Here is a 16,916-nt window from a genome sequence, read left to right as displayed (position 1 = left end):
TATGGTTCACTAGGCTAGTGAACTTAAAGATTTAGGAATAAAACTAATTTCGGTGTCTCGAGTTTACTTTTGGGGTAAGTTGGAGAGAAGTTTAGGTATTTTTTTTTATTTTTTGTTTGGTTGGAAGGTATTTAAGTAGAAAGTAGAAAAAAAAAAAAAAAATTGAGTTGGGGGGGGGGGGGGGGTGGTGTAAGGAAAGTCTAGAGTTTTTTTGTTTTTTATACAATTTTGCCTATTGACAAGCCGGTGTGACAGAAAGGTACTCCTCCCAAAATTTGACAGAAAAGTAAATGGTGCTGGTTGGTCACTCAAGTGACGGGGCAGGGCAGTGCACGTCACCAATGAAGACGGGGGTGTGCATTTAATTTAATCAAATTAAATAATAACATGCTACGGGACCGAGCGCCCCTTCTTCTCCTCCTCATCGGTTACAATTTATTAGAGAATTACAGTAATAAGAGCTCTCATATACTCACCATTAATGCTGTTTGTTCGCTCTTTCGCATAGTTGAACTCCTGGATCAATAAAGTATAGAGAGAGGATCTTTTTTTTTTTTTTCACCCAAAATCAAACATAATCCAATTTTTTTTGACAAGAAGAATCCAATCTTGTTCATTTGAAAATATTCCTCGAAAGGAAAGTGAGAGACACATGGGTATCGACCTTGGAAGTTAGTCTAATTAAAAATCAAACATAATTTAATCTTGTTCACTGAAAAGAAAAAAAAGAATACGCTTCCTTGAGACAGACAGGTGAATACTGAAGTTATTTTCTCATTAAAAATAAAAAAATCTAATCTTGTTGACTGCCAAAAATAATAATCAGATAGAACTTTGAACTTTGAAGTGAAACACATATGGAGATTGAACTTTGAAGTTAATTGCCTAATTAAGAATCAAAAGGAAGCAGACAGATTTTTCTCTAAAGAAGGGGCATACCTGAATCAAATCAACGCTTATGCAGAGATTAAGCAACCAATTTTCCCACAAAACGCAGAGAATTATCAGAGAGAAGAATGTCAACCATGTTCATTCCACGTAAATGATGGAGTCTTGTATTTTGAACCTTAAAGCTGTGCTGTAATCACAAGAAATGTAAAAAAAAAAAAGAAAAAAAATATAGCTGCAATCCTAAGGATAATTTATACCCCTAATCCTCCCCTCGAACCACTCTAAATAAAATCTCTAAACTCTCTCCATTTACAAAAGTAACAAAACCGTAACTTTTTTGAAAGTTCCTTCAATATAACTCTCCCCTCCCATTCCTGAGTCACCGGAGTCCCCAAAACTCACCGGAAATTGACAAACAGCACTAGAAATTCAAGGTTGCTGCTGCTGGGAAACTCACCAGAAATTCGAGATCAGTGCTCCAAAACTAGCGAATGAATGAATCAGTGCCCGAGTCTTCGCCGGAAATTGAAGATCAGTCCCCAAAACTTGCTGGAATTCCAAATTACTTCACACCTATTCCAGCCCCATCCTGCAAATCCTCTCCACTGATGGTGAATCCCAATCGGCCGCCTTCCTCCTCATCGCCTCAAAATCTGCGACGCAGCTCTCAACTGTCAACCCCTTGATCTTCTTCCTAGCTTTCGCAAGGGACTTCCCGGCCACCTTATCGAACACCTCCTCCCACCCCTCCTCCCACGCTCCCGAAGCATCGCAAAGCTCCAGGCCCCCGCCCTCCCACTCCGTCCAGCTCCATCCCCTCTCTAAATTCCCCAAAATATCCCCTACGCACGGTCCCTTACAAACTGGCTTACAGGGCCTACACTTGGCTCCACTCAATGGCCGCTTGCTCCCGATTGCCGCCACAGGCACGCCGTATCTTGCGGGAGGGAACGAGTATCTGCGATCACTGATTATGCAGAAGGGCAATGTATGCATCACAAAACTCATGTTTTTTGTCAAAAATTGGGCTTTGAAGGCGGACTCAGAGTTCAGGGTTCGGAGGCCTGCTTCGTAGAGCGTAGGGATAAGGGAGAGGCGCGAAAGGGCAGTGCGCGATGTGTCGAGGTCACCAATGCCGAGCCGATCGTTGAGGCCTCCGAATTGGGAGCCAATGGGAACAACATATTTACGGGAGAGGAAATGGGAAGGGGAGAGTGGGGCGGACCAGAAGGAGTCGAGGCGTGTGCGCACCACCCAGTCATAACGGAAGCCGCTCTCGAGCTGGTGCTTGTCGATCATGGTCAGGCAGCCCTCCACCAGGTTGAAGTATTGCAAGAGGCCCTGCCATTGAAATTAAAAGATGGGGGTGACTACAAACATTCTCTCTCTCTCTCTCTACAAGTAAAAAATTACAGAAGGGAACATTCTCAAATTGAGGTTCAATCATTGGACCAGTCCTGATATTGGGAAATGGGTGATTCCTAAGTCTTTCTCTCTCTAGAAGGAGGGGGAGGTGAGAGAATGAGAAATGGAATTCTCTCTCTCTGGAAAAAATGAAATAAAAAAATTGAAGGGGATGAAGAGAGAGAACGGGGGCCAAATTCGAGTAAAAGATAACAGAAACATCAGTGACGCCTTTTCTCTCTCTAAAGAGAGAAAATGGAGGAGGAACGTAAGCGCGAGAAAGTTGTAAAGCCAGTGAATATATTCTCCACTTTCCTCTCATGAACAGGGTATACGGCCTCCCTGCATTTTCTCCCCCGGGGAGAAGAGAGAGAGAGAGAAATGTAAAACCGATGAATTCAGTTTTAGACAGATGGGGAAATCGAGGGTAACCATCAACCAATGATCGGACAGGGCTACCCAAAATAGCAATCCACAGAGAGAGAGAGAGAGAGAGAGAGAGCGAAGTGGGAGATTGGGGGGCTAAAAATAGTAATCCTTAGAGAATTTAGAGAGAGAGAACCTGTATTCCATTGGGTGAGCCATTGGAGGTGAGGACCTGAGCTTGCTCTATGGTCTCTGGTATTGGTTGGGGCTCAAATATTCGAACCCCTGCAATGTGTGGAGCTCGTCTAAGGAATGAGAGCTTGTATGAGTTTTTGTCAAGTGGGGCGTGCACAAAAATATCTGAATTCTCTCTGTAAACCCCAATCACTCTCTGTAAAAGAGAAGGACCCGTCAATTCGAACCTTCTCGCTCCACCCACCAAGCAGATCGCGATTCTCCCTATCTCTCTCTTCTTCTTCTCTTCTTTCTCACTCATCTTCTCGCTCTTCTCTCTTGGCACCGGCGGAGGGTGGGTCTGGGCGCCCTTGGGGTTCCATGAGGGGTTACGTTTTAGAGAGAGAAAGAATGGATTGTTGGCGTTAGAGAGAGAGAATGAGTAGAGGAGGATGAGGAAGAGGAAAAGGGGCATGAGGACGAAGAGAACGAGTCGCCAGTTGAAATCCATGGCAACCAGTAATTTCCCCATCGACTTCCTTACCATCTTCTTCTTCTCTCTCTTCTGATCCTCCTTGTTCCTCCTATCAACGCCATTTTAGAGAGAGAAAACGCCTCTGGTTACAGAGAGAGGGAGTTAATGGGTTTGAAACGGTTGTGGGGCGGCGACACGAGGGCTGCGTGTTGAGGGGCGACTGATCCATTTCGTTCTTATCGGTCTATTGGCGTGGACAGCGCGGATCTCTCATGGTATAGGAGCTGATTCTTTTTCTCATTCTACGGCCGAACTGACCGTGTCTCTCTCTTTCTCACTCGACCTTTAGAGAGAGAGAGAGAAAATATCACATAGAAACATAAAACATTGCATGTTACTCAACTGCAAACTATCTCTTCACGAGTTCCTTTCTTCCTGGCCATACATTTTTTTTTTTTTTTTTTATTACAAATTTGGAGTTTTTTTGTTTTATTAAAATAACTTTGGTAGTCGAATCCAATTATGGTACTTTAATTACATAAAAACTAATTCATGCGATACAAATTTGACTCCGTCTAATTTTTATGGGGGATAAGATTGAAGGGAGTTTTTATAGGGGATAGTAAAGTTCGCATAGGTTGTTATACAAATCTCTTTGGAGAGCAAAAGAGAGCTAGAGAGATAAAAGATTTAAAGAGAGAGAATATACAAAAAAGAATTAGAGAGAGAGAAAAGAGGTAAATATTAAAAAAAACTAAAGAGATAAAAAAATAAATATTAAAAAAAATTAGAGAGAACAAAGAGATGAGCGTAAAAAAATTAGAGAGATGAAAAAGATAAATAAAAACATGATGAAAGATATAAATATAAACAGTTAAAAAATGTTTAAGGCATTTCGAATACCATATAATATAAGTACTTAAAATGCCGTATAACATTTTAGTTTTTACAGTACTTTAAGTACCGTAATTGTGCTTCACGGTAATACGATTCTCGTGAAGGTTATTTTGAACAGAAAAAAAAAAAAATATAGATAAAGGTTATGAAAGTTAAATATATATTTTTGAAATAAATAAAAATTAAAGTATATTTGTAATACTTTTCCTAGTTAAGACCATCACGTCCCTCTCTCTCCCAATGCTATCACGCATCTCACTAATGATGGGTTTATTCTAATTAACAACATAGCGGCATCCACGTTACGACAGGAATAAAAGAAATGTTCGAATTGCACGAGCGCTTGGTTCTTTTTCTCTTATACAGAATAAAATACATCGATGAGATTTGATCACTTTATTTTACATGATAGATATGGGAATGTGCGATCTATTTCCTTAATTAACTATTTTTTTATATAAAGGGCCTCCATCCAATTCTTTAAATAGCGGGTGAGTTTAATAAGGGGTTGGTTTAGTATGAATGAAATACTAAAAAGGCATCGAGGTGGAAAAGTCCGACTTTTACTGCAAAGACCAAAACCACTTCCAACCTCAATGCAAAAAGCCCTTTTCCACTGCGGCTAGCATTAAAGTCCCTCTCCATCTCTCAAAATAATATCAGCATTTCTCCAACTAATCTTTCAACTCCTCCCTCTACACTATGGAGTAGCATTTAGAAAACCGGTGGTATGGAACCAACCGATTTGGATCGACCATCAGTCGGCCCAATCTGGATCTCATAATATAATGGGAATTGGCCGGTTCTCCATGAACTAGACGATTCTAACTGGGTGGCAGCGGGTCGGGTATAGGTTGGGTCTGGTTGGACCCGGATCTAGTTCCAAATAGTATTCAGGTTTAAGTTTTGGATCCAGACCCAATCCATCGAGTCCAAAAATTGGACCCATACCCATACTCGTCGGTCCTAGTTCTACCTCGTCAGGTTTCGGGTCCATTCCCACTCTCATTATGAGGTTTTTTTTTTTTACTTTTTTTTTTTTTATCATTATATACCCATATTATTGGCAACAATGTCACAAACATCAGCCATTAGATTTCAAACCGTCTGATTTGTCATTTAATGGCTAAAGATGACTACGATTTCTTATTGTATACAATCCTTAATGCACCCAAACGAATAAAGATTAATGTAAAATGTTTTATCGCCAATGGTTTATGGACCTGAATAGTGTTAGGGTCCAAGATTTGACCCGAACCCTACCCGTCAGGTCTAAATGCTGGACCCATACCCAACCCGTGTCGGGTATATCCAGCAGGTCTCGGGTCGGGTCCAAGTCCATTGCCACCCCTAATTCTGACCGGTCCATATCTTTGACAAAGAACCAGTGCGATGGCTCGACCTTTTTTTAAATTTCTCAATAGGAAAAATACATATTACCAAAATACAGCTGAAATAAATAAATAAAAATATAAAAAATGCAAATTCTAGCGGTTGATCAACATATCATCTACTAAATAACCCCTGCTTTCATCCAAATATAAATTATTTAAAAAAAGTCCATAGTATTCTTGTCAAAGATAAAAAACGAGAAAGAAAAAATTAGAAGTTGTACAAATTGAAAGAAAATTGGGCAAATACATATCCTTATCATGCCTTAAACAGTTACGACCGAAATCCCCAAGAATCTCTTTGTTAGAAACTCATATCCGATTCGAGCTCCAAATCAAGAAAAGTCTCAGATTTTTTAAATTTTTTATTTCATAAAATTAGGGCTTCGACTCAAAAAAATGGAGGTATAGATATTGCAGGTCGATGAGAAATGACCATCGTTAAAGACTTTTTGAAGAAGTGGTCGGAAATTAGAAAAAATAAATAAATTAAAATGTGAAACGGATGAGAAAAATTACAAATAACTTGTTATAAGATGTATTATTTTTAAAATTTAAAATTTATATTCTTCCTATCCACAAGTCATGAGCTCCAAATGATCAAAGGTTTTCCAATATCCAAACACTCTCTTCTACCGTTTCTTTTCTTTTTTTTTTTTCTTTTTTTTTGTAGTTTCTAGAAGGCTTTTTAGGTGCACCTTACTTGAATGGTATAAAATGGACGTCTTATAAATTGGAAAAGTATATAAAGAATTTGGTACAGTATATAAGGAGGCCATTTACCTTTGATACAAGGTGGTCGCAATTAATCTTGACCATTAAATTAGAAATTAGGTGACTGCATTTATTTCATTGACCATGCTCAAAGTTCACAAAAAATTCTCGAACTTTATAATCTCAATTTATAAAATCCCAAATAAACTTCTCCTTTCTTTTTTGTTTTTTTTTTTAGGTTAATTCAATGGAGAAGACATGCCCCTACCCGTTTTTGTCAATAGATCAAGAACTTACATTTTGAAGGCGTTAATTATGGGTGCCAGCGATAGGAATGGAGACCACGATGTGTTAACTGGGTGTGGGAATACGACCACCACGACCCCATCCCCTTTCCTAAATAAACTACTCCCTTTTAGCAATATAACACACATATATACCATTGTTTCGTACATATAGTATTTTTTTGTAAGGTATTTTTGGTCACTAAGAAAGGTGTAACATGACCTGCATGAGGCGTGACATCACCCACATGGAGCATTAAATGCCACTAGTGTACTAGATGTGAGTAATGTCATGCTTCATGTGGATGACACTACACCTTTCCTAATGACAAAAAATACTCGTATTAAAAAAATGATCAATGTACGAAACAATGATATAGAAGTGTCCAAAATTGTTGAGTACAATGATAAATTATTCTATAATGTGAGTACCAGTGTTCGCAAAATCTAACCGGAATGGTTAACCGGTCAAGGGGCTATGAGAGGTTTGAACCGGAACCGGACTAACTAGTGCGGTTAACTAGACTAACCTATCAAGTAGATTTTTTTTTAAATGGATAGAAAAACCGCCAAAAAAATAAAAAATAAAAATAAAAAATAGAAAAACTTAGATTAAGTGTATACTATCATATTACATACATTTATCTTACCAAAAAAATTTAAAATAACTTTTTTTATAAATTAATATTTGAATACTATGGAGATATGCTAGACAATTTATAATTTGACATTAATTCAATTAATGAAGTTACAAAGTTCAACTAATAATGGCTAGTAGTATTGAGAATGGCAAGGAGGTTCATAGTACTATTGTGTTTCACTATCAAGATTTACGGGGCGAAAAACTTGAGTAAGGCCTGGTGGAGTCTGTAATGCCATAGTTGTGCCCCCTTGCTAGTCATGAACATTTCCCGTGTTACTCCTTGGCCAAAGTCTCCTAGATTCATCCATCTTTTGTGCTCTCTCCCACCCTGTTCTGTGTTACCTCCACTCTGTTCTATGTTATGACCCTCAGTAGCTTCAATATTATCATCATCATGAATAACCAGGTTACGGTGACGGCTACGGCTTTGTCTCCCCCTTGTCGAGTAACTGCTACACCTCGATGCCTGGACTTCCTCTCGAGCCAATCTCAATTGAATCTTCCTGATCATCGAGATGAAAATGATAAGAGCAATACAAACATACCCAACTCTATGTGTATACTTCCGACTCGAAAACCGAGCAATGGAGCCCCAACATTCTCTGCAAAGTGCGAACCCTCCATGGCTTGTGCTATTTAAATGAGGAATTAACCTGATCAAAAAATTAACTTGTTTTGCCACAGAATTTGTGCCTTTCGTAGACATGCAACTTAAAATGTAGAATTAAGATGAAAAAAGTTTATACAAGATTGCAACTTTAATATGAAAAACATATATTTTTTTAAAAGAATATACAATATTAAAAACAATCCAACAAGCTCACAAAAAATATATAACATTAAAAAGAAAGAATATATATATATATATTCCTCATATTCAACACAAAAAACATATTTTTATAAAAAATATATATAACATTAAAAAAGAAAATATATATATATATTATTTTCTCACATTCATCACAAAAAACATATTTTTATAAAAAATATATATAACATTAAAAGAAATCCAACAAGCTCACTAAAAATATATAACATTAAAAGCAAAGAAATTTTTTCCTCATGTTCATCACAAAAAACATATTTTATATAAAAAAATATAACATTAAAAAAAATCCAACAAACTCACCAAAAATATATAACATTTAAAAAACATCATTTTTATTGAATTTTGTTTTCTTAATAAACCCTAAAATCGAGCCAAAACCATCAAGAACGCAAAAAAATTAGAGTCCAAATCAACCCCAAGTCTTCCATTTTTTTCAACAAATTGACAGGGGGGGGTATGACAGATACTTCCATTACAATTTAAATGCCCAAAATTTTATGAAGATCCAATCACTATTGAGATTTTTCTTCAAAAAAATGCGGATTTTTTACTTCACAAAAGTTTAAGGAAAGAAAAGCAACTAAAAAAAATCGGTCTAAAAACATTTAATCAATTATAAATCAACGTACCTAGTTTATTGGGAAAGTTACATACATAGCCGTTATAGTTTTCATTATTACGGTTCTACCGAATAGTTTCCGTCATTACCACCGTATCCGTTTATTTGTGTCGAAAAGGAAATTTAAAAAAAAGACAGACTTTACGTTCAACAACTAAATTCAAAGTATTTTCGATTGTTTAACAACAAAAAACAGAGTCAATTTCAGTTTTTGAATAACCGAAAAGTTAAAAGTATCGATTCTTCAAGAACCGAAATTTTCTTTCTCTGCCTCTCTCTCAACATTACATAGGTAAAAATGGTTTTTTTTTTAAAACTCTCTCTCTCCCTTAAACCCAGGTCTTTTTTTTGGGTAAATTCATAATCCCTGAGATTTCTCTTAGGGGCTCAAACTAGTTGTTTTCCCTTAAACATGACTTCAAAGAGACAGAGAAAGAATACGCCACAAGATTTCTCCTAATCTCATAATCCCTAAGATTTTTCTTAAATTTAGGGGCCAAACTAGTTGTTCCCCTTTGATTTTATGGGATAACTATGACTTCAAGGAAGTAGAGAAAGTACGCCACAAGAGAGAGAAACATTTTTTGGTTATTTAACAATAGAATTTAAAATTTTCGGTTCTTCAACAACCGAAATTTTTAAATTTTGGTGCATTAAATTTTGAAATTTTCGGTTTTTCAAGAACCAAACTTAGTGTATTTTTCGTTGTTGAACAACCAAAATACTTTGAATTCGGTTGTTCAACAACCGAAAAAAGGTAAAGTCTTCTTTTTTAAAAATTTCCATTTTGACATGAAAAAATAGACACGGTGGTAATAACGGAAATTATTCGGTAGAGCCGTAATAACGGAAACTATAACGGATATGTATGTAATTTTTCCTAATTTATTTGATAGATGAAGCGTTGATGATCAAACTGCACTGATCAATTTGATAAAAATTGATCAATTGATCGATCAGAATCAATTTGTTTTGATAAAAAAACAATTCTTCGAGCGGCAATACTTAGGGCCCAAAAAAAACCTGAAATCTTCATCGTTTTGGAAAAATTGAAATATGTAAACGATGAAGCCTTCAACAATGAATCAAAGCCCTACATTTTCATGAAAATCTATGAGGTATTGAAGCTGCATTTGAGGGAATGGCAGAAATTTCCAATTTTCAAAAATCCCCATTTCAGTCCGTCAAGAATGGTATGTTTTCGACTTTTGATTCAATAATCGATGATTTATAGAAATTTTTCGGTGTATAACATCAATAATTCACCGACAAAAACAAAAAACACGAGAAAATAGAATAAAAAAAAGCTACAAAAGCTTATTCACGGGTTATGTTAAAAATAACAAGGCTTGTGTCAAATAACAGCCATTATTTACTACTCTACTGTTATTTACGTTATATGGGGCGTTATATAGGCTAACCAGTCCAGTTAGCTGAAACCGGCCAGTTTTGCGAAAAAACAACCGTTTTAGGGGGGCTAACCAGCCGGTTTTTGTACCCAATCTTTTTGCAGCTCACCATCTAACAAGTAGATCACCAAAACCGGCCCTAATCGGAGTCTCCACCCCACCTGAAGCGATCTAACCGGCCGATTCCTGTTCTAACAGGCCGGTTTTACTAACACTGATGAGTACCTTAAGATAACCCTATATCTAATCTCTCTCTCTCCTAAAGGCTTCGACACGCGCGCTTCTTTCCCTTTTACTTTGCTTGCACGTTCTTTCAAGTTTCAATGTTCTTCACCTCACAGGCAAAAAAGCGAGAAATCATCTTACTTAACGAGGTCCAAGGCTAAGAGCGGTTCACTTATGCCAAATTGAGACCCCTACATTCCTTTACACTTACTACGGCATAATAGCTATGGGAATATATATAAAGAAACTATTTACGGCATAATAGCTATGGGAATATATATATAAAGAAACTATTTACTTTTGCTACACGATGGATATAATTTTTTTTGTTTGTTTTCTTTTATAATAAATAGAATCTTTTTTGTAATTTTTTTGTCTGTTGGAATTTAAATCGTATGATTGTAAATGCATTATTGATTAGGCTCCAAATTCAATTTTTTTTTTGAATTTCATGATACAACTTGAGCTGTCCAATTTTAAGTTATATGACCAAATGTAATTGCGACCTCCTTATAACAAAAGTAAATAGTAACTATGCATATTATCCCATAGGTTTTCAGTTTTGGTGGGCAACAATGGGATTTTAAAAGGTGACGACAACAGTCAAGCGTTGATTCCCTTTTTATAAAACTTCCACATTGGCAATAGTTTACATATGCGGTAGTGATTCTGCTCAACAACCAAATATTAACAAGTTTTTTTTTGTCTATGATTGCGATAGTGGTTTGTTTATATATAATTTATGTATAATAGTGATTCGGTAGGAGGTTGCTTATCAACTAAAGACAGAGAACTTTGTTTTGTTTTTATTTCTTTTCTCTTGTTTTTTTTGGCATAAGAGGTCTCGCTTTAAACCGTCAAATGTCAAATCGTAAAGCTTAGGATGTGTGGTAAGGATCGAGATTTTTTTTTTTGTTTTTTTCAGAAAACATTTGAAATGTAACGGCCACTACTGTTGATGATGACCTCATACCACATATAAATAGTGTTATTCTGTAGACTTCCTTTTATTATTTTAAATGTGCTCTAACATGTGATCTCCATGCTTATAAACTGAAAATCATATTAAGTAAGGAAACGTATAACATGGGGATTGATAAGTTGTAATTCGTTGAAAATCGACCGACATAACCTCTTTTCTGGGCCATATTATGAAGATTAAAAGAGATTCCACAAAAGAAGATGAAACATAATACACTTACGCAGACTAGGCCCACAGGCCTCGCACAGGCCTCGCACCAAGAACTGGTGCAAGTCAGACTGATGAATGGAACTTGCCCTCTCTCACTTTAAAAAATGTTCCCTTAATTTGAAGTTTTTAAACTTAATTATATAGACATTTGGAAGTTTGGCAGTTGGAAAATTAGGGTTTATACGGTCTTGATCTACGAGTTCGAGGCCTTTTAAGTGAATTATGGCTTTGGATTGTTAGGACCGGGATTTGGAATCTAGGATTAGGTTTTTAGGAGTTTCTCTATGTTAGGTTTGGTGATAACCAAATCATTGTATGCATACTTTCTTTTAAAAAATTAAATGTATTATTGTAAAAATAAAATAAACTTTATTGAAAAATATTATTTATAAAAAAAAAGTCAATGAAGGCATAATATCCACCCTTTTGAAAGGTCACCCTTTTGAAGTTTTGACGAGGGATTTCTAAGATAAAAGTAGGTTTCTATCTTCAAGAGAGAGATGACTTTCGAGAGAGTGACGGTATTCTAATGGGTTTTGGGTTAGTACAGCTTTTACCTCTAGAGAGAGAAAATTCCTTGGTTGCTCTCAGTAGCGGTTTTGCTGTAGGAAACAAGGTAAAGATTGATGGTGTAGCTCGGTTGAAAGAGCAAGTTTAAAATAAAAGATTGGGAATAGTTTTTTTATCGATGTTTAAAGAGAGGTATCCGTATAATCCAAAATTGTATTCTTCATTGTGATAGTGGATGTGTAGCCCTATAGGATAAACCACGTAAATAGTATGTTATTGTGGTGTGTTTTTTATATTTGATTTTTTTTCTCGTAATTGATTTATAGCTATATTCATCTATTTTGTATTTAGCCAATTATTTATGCGATCGTGAGTAGGATCCCTGGGATTCCCATGCAAGCTAAGGATTCCCAAAACTCATACACTCTAATCGTGATTAAGGTTAGGGTTTGTAGGATTTGGAGTCTAAGGGCGTAAAAGTCCCCTAAGATCGATTCAGTGATGTTACTTATTTGAAAGTTTCTAACTGCCCTCCCTAAGGTGGTGACTCAATCTGGGCCACTCATTCGACCATGCTGCATATCAGATTTATGCGACACAATTCATATGAGGCGTGTCACGACCACAGTTAGCAATTCGGCGGTTAATCACTGAATTTAAAAAAAAATCGACGCATTTTTTTAAAACGTTTTAAACGTCTTTTTTTTTTTAAAGTTCGTCCAAAAAAAAGGTTTATTTTTTATAATACCGTTAAAAACACGATTTTTTGAAAAACTAATAAAATGGGTCCAAAAAAAATATCTGCGAAAATTACTAGAGAGAGAACGGGGAATTGCTCTCTCTCTCTGTGAATATCTCTCTGCGTGTAAAGATGTCTCTCTCTCTATCGATTTTTGTCTCTCAAGGAAACTATTATCTCAAACTTTATGGCGGCGTTCAAAAACCACTCGAAAAAACCGCTTTTGAAGAAAACCAACTTCTGCGAACAAACCAGAGTCTCCGAACCTAAGACGAAGCGTTTGATCGAGGAGTGAGGCGTACGAAAAATGGAGGAAAATATCCATCCGACAAAGGTAAGTTCTTCATCCGCTCAGTTCTTGGTTTCTGCATCCGATTTATGTATTTCTTTAATCAAAGGCCATTCCAGTGCTCAAACGCACCTGAGAAAGATCATAAGCACCATTTTGCTGGCCGGATCTTCTTCTCGTCAGAGAATGTAACACAGCCTGAAAATTTCTTCAAAGAATCAAGTTCTGTGAAATTTAAGGCTCAGTGGCCGGAAACACGATTTATCGTCGGAAAAATGGTCTGGGAATCGACCTTAACCTGAGGCTAGGGTGCTGTGATGATAAAGGTGTCGGGATTTTTGAAGAAGAAGGAATATTATATGGTGATTCAGCTTGGAGTGGAGTAGAAGGAGAAGAGAAATCTAGTGTCGAGGTCCATTACTCCTCTGTAGATTCAGGTCAAATTTCCGTTCATAAAAGCTCGAATGCGATCCTAAATCCGGCCAAGAAAAGAAAAATACGTCAGCTTCTGCCTCTCATTTTGGGTCAGGAATTATGGTATATTTCCCTTAATCAATCCCAAAAAAAAGATAAAGTTGAGGTTTCTTAATCCTCTCTCTCTCTAAAAAAAAATGGTTTGACTTTCACAGAGGTTTGATCCGAAAATTAGTGAATCCTAAAATTTCTAGAGAGAGAATGGGGACTGCTATCAAACCCTGTAACATTTTCGGCTTGATCTAGTGTCGGTGTATTTTTTTTTTTTTGTATGTATTTAAGTAGGTTTGGTATGGTGTATTTTTTTTATATCTATTTATGCAATTTTTTTAGCCATTCCGATATATTAACGGTATCTTTATATGAAGTATTTTTGTTGATCTATGTTTTTTATCGGATTTTTCATCAAACTTTTTTAAATAAAAAAATAGTTTTTTTTTCGATTTTAAAGTAAGCCGATTTATTGAAAGTCCCCCACTCGTTAACAATGGACACGACGCATTCAGATCTGAGCCGAGCCGATTATGGTTCGATTTTCTTTAGTTGTTTGTTGTTTTGTGGTGGCTTTGAGCTGTTGGTTCTAACGGGGTTTTATCGAGTGTTTATACCCTCTTAATCTTATTGAATTTCGTTTAAGTGTTTATGTTTTATTTTCAAAATTTGGATTCCAAGGTTGAGGTCATGTCATTAAAGGAGGTTTCATGCTAGGAGCTAATCAACTAGGGCAAATATGAAAAGTTTTCAAGGGTTTTGGGCCCCTTAGGAAAGTTTTTTTTTTTAAATTTTTTTTTGGAATTAGAGAAGGATTTTGATTTAGGATGAAGTTTCTACTAAACCTAGGTTTTAGGAGCGACACCTCAAATATTCATATGGAAAGCACTTTCGGCAACATAAATCATAATGGCTCTAAAATCAATTTCTAACCCCAACAATAAAATTTTAAACTAAAAAAAACTGTACAATTTTAAACTAAAAAAAACTGTACAGGTCTTGTGAATCTTGAAACGCTTGCTTTTAGGGAGGTCTGAGGCTTAAAGTTGAAGGATCCTAGAAGTTCAATGAACCGAATAAAACTCTACAAGGTAAGGGATTTTCTAGGGTTAAAGTCTCGGTTTAGGTTTTGGGACATCACAAATCCAATTACCTGAAATGGGGTATCTACACGTTAGTATAATCTCTAGGTTTCAAGCCTTCTACTTTGGGATTCCTTGAGTAATAAAATTTTGAAAGTGACCCTTTGTTACACCTGTGAGTGTCAGGTGGGACTTCAACTTTAGCAAGGTGTTCTCAAAAGGGTGTGGTCTGCGTAAGGTTGCAATCTAAACAATCATAGCAAGGTGCACCTTCAAAATTTGTCATGAGATGCAATTTTGGTGTCGAAAATTCTTATAGATGGTGTGCAAATCGATTTTTATCTCCAGTTATAAAATTTTTAAACTCCAAAAATAGTTCAAATCAAGCAGATCTAGCTTAAAAATCTTGAAAATAAATAATCCGATCCGTAGCACATGATGCACTAATTCAGAGTTCTAACTAGGATAACTATTTCGAAGGCATTTGTGTCACTATTCTTCTCATATCTCTGAAACCATGCATTGAATTGGGTTATTCTTGAGCTTTTTTTACATTTACGAAGAAATTTTATATAATTTAGGAAGAAAAATAACCTAATTGGGAGAAATTTTTAATGAGTTATTTCATTTGAATTCTATAGGGAAATTTAACTTAATTAGGATGATGAATTTTGAATGGGTCCACTTTAGGGATTCCGAGGTATCAAATTGATATTTGGGGAATTCCTCTAGGGTAATAAGTTAAAATGGTCTCATTGTATGCAATCATGCTTAAGGAGTGTAGGTAAGAGATTTACTAAGTTTTGGCTCTAAAAGGTCAAATTCAACATGTCAAAAGTGAGGTGTCCCTAGGTACATCGAAGGTTGTTACATTGTGGAGTTTTGCCTCCAAGGATTAATGGTGAAAGCAATGGTTCAAGAGCTTGCTTGGGATATTATTTGCCCTAAATTTTGTAAAGCTTTTTAGGGGTTATATAGGGGACGTTCTTCACAGGCTAGGATTCATTTGTTAATGAAGTTGCATGGTTTCTTCCACCCGAGTTGATGACGGAGTCTCCTCGATCCACAAATTTTTTGAAAGCTTTAAATTTTATAATTAAAGATGAAAATATATTTTAAAGCTGTCAAAAAGATTTACAGTATTAAAACTACTATTTGATTTCAATCTTTCCTTACGACTGGTTCTCATCTTCGAACTCTTGGGCTCGGGCCTGTCCGAAAAAGAGAAGAAAAAAAAATGAAGGTGAAAATACATTATAAACAAGCAAAGTCCAAAGCAGAGCGAGTAGGTGGGTGAGTCAATAAAAAATTAATCCATTATTCATGGAAAGTAGTGGCAACAGTGACCCGGGTACGGGCTTCATTAGTTTATGGGCTAGTGTTACAGCATAAACTAGTAGGAAAGGAATTCGTGTAATTTTACTGGATATACGATTGACCGGTTATGTCAAGGTCGCGATCTCCAGTGGACGGAGGCGGTTCGTGCTTGGGCACGGACGGCTCTACGACGGGGCCATCCGCGCTCTGTGTGTCGCTCGCAGGCTGCCTCTGCACGGGCATTTGCTGCTTAGGCGCGCCACCATCATCTGTGCCATAGAGTCCACCACCGTAGGCGCCCTCGGTCACCGGCCTCATCAATGACATTGGTTTCTTCTCCTCCTCTCTCTTCCCCTTCTCCTCCTTCCTCTCTCTGTCCATTCTCTCTCTCTAATCACTGGTTTTACACTATACAGTCTTGGCTGTGTCTCTCTATGGAGCCACACCTCTCTCCCGCTCTCCAGTGAGTGCGTCCCTTTCTCTCTCTGCATTCATGCTGCACCCCGATCCCCTCTTCTTTGTTCAGAACAGAAGCATAGTTAAGTAACGCGTGGTGTTGCGAGCCCGCTTAGGATGCCACGCTTTGCTAACTTAGGAGCAATTTTAGGACCTCACAGATAAAATGTCAACAAAAAAGAGCAGCACAAAGAAATTTAAAAAAATCCAAAAATGCAAGAAATTAATGCTTTGCCTTTTTAATTTGGAAAAAGTTCATATAAAATCCTTTGGAAAAGGATGACATTTTCAAATGTAAAATTAAAGCGCTCCTCTAAAATCCTTCGAGAAAGGTTCTTTTGAAGTTAGAAAAACATATAATCGATCATGTCAAAGATATTTTTGTATGTTTATAGATATGCTAAAATTACTTTCTATGTTATGTTTTTAGTTTTATTTATTTTTTTAATTTTATTTATTTCTTTATTTATTGTTTATTAGACTGAAAAGAAGGTATATTTCAAATTTTGGATCAAACAAATGGCTATAAGAAGGTTTTTAAAGTT

The 16,916-nt window shown here is 36.5% G+C and overlaps 2 protein-coding genes and 1 long non-coding RNA gene across 5 annotated transcripts; 1 reads left to right on the top strand and 2 right to left on the bottom strand.

Annotated features, from left to right (window-relative positions):
- Nucleotides 1–1,001: 1,001 nt before the first annotated feature.
- On the bottom strand, nucleotides 1,002–3,666 carry LOC18427001 (uncharacterized). 2 transcript variants are annotated; one of them, XR_016039986.1, is made up of 3 exons: nucleotides 2,858–3,666; nucleotides 1,349–2,232; nucleotides 1,002–1,078 (listed from the first exon to the last, which is right to left on the bottom strand). XR_016039986.1 is itself a non-coding variant. In XM_088845772.1 (2 exons), the coding sequence occupies exons 1-2, from the start codon at nucleotides 3,380–3,382 to the stop codon at nucleotides 1,465–1,467; spliced, it is 1,293 nt and encodes a 430-aa protein (XP_088701898.1). In that variant the 5' UTR covers nucleotides 3,383–3,666; the 3' UTR covers nucleotides 1,002–1,464. The 2 variants fall into 2 exon arrangements, 1 of the variants encoding a protein (XP_088701898.1); XM_088845772.1 differs by having other exon boundaries at nucleotides 1,002–2,232.
- A 9,168-nt stretch (nucleotides 3,667–12,834) lies between these two features.
- LOC148780375 (uncharacterized) lies at nucleotides 12,835–13,867 on the top strand. Of its 2 annotated transcripts, none has more exons than XR_016039984.1 (2): nucleotides 12,835–13,096; nucleotides 13,235–13,867. It is a non-coding gene; the product is annotated as an uncharacterized LOC148780375 (long non-coding RNA). The 2 variants fall into 2 exon arrangements; XR_016039985.1 differs by having other exon boundaries at nucleotides 12,839–13,096; nucleotides 13,171–13,867.
- Nucleotides 13,868–15,892: 2,025 nt separating this feature from the next.
- LOC18427000 (transcription activator-like protein) lies at nucleotides 15,893–16,414 on the bottom strand. Its single transcript, XM_088845771.1, has one exon. It carries the CDS (start codon nucleotides 16,294–16,296, stop codon nucleotides 16,018–16,020), a length of 279 nt encoding a protein of 92 aa, XP_088701897.1. The 5' UTR covers nucleotides 16,297–16,414; the 3' UTR covers nucleotides 15,893–16,017.
- Between the last annotated feature and the right edge of the window lie 502 nt (nucleotides 16,415–16,916).

Source organism: Amborella trichopoda, chromosome 9 (genome assembly GCF_054954075.1).
Source record: "Amborella trichopoda isolate Santa Cruz 75 chromosome 9, AtrichopodaSantaCruz75HAP2 v2.0, whole genome shotgun sequence".
Lineage (NCBI taxonomy): Eukaryota > Viridiplantae > Streptophyta > Magnoliopsida > Amborellales > Amborellaceae > Amborella > Amborella trichopoda.
This window is presented reverse-complemented; position numbering and strand designations above follow the sequence as displayed.

Excerpts from the sequence above, each read along its gene's own strand:
- LOC18427001 (XM_088845772.1), bottom strand. The coding sequence starts at position 3,382 with ATGGTAAGGAAGTCGATGGGGAAATTACTGGTTGCCATGGATTTCAAC. Across the intron at positions 2,233-2,857 it reads GCTCACCCAATGGAATACAG|GGCCTCTTGCAATACTTCAA; the intron begins GTTCTCTCTCTC and ends TTTCAATGGCAG.
- LOC18427000 (XM_088845771.1), bottom strand. The coding sequence starts at position 16,296 with ATGGACAGAGAGAGGAAGGAGGAGAAGGGGAAGAGAGAGGAGGAGAAG.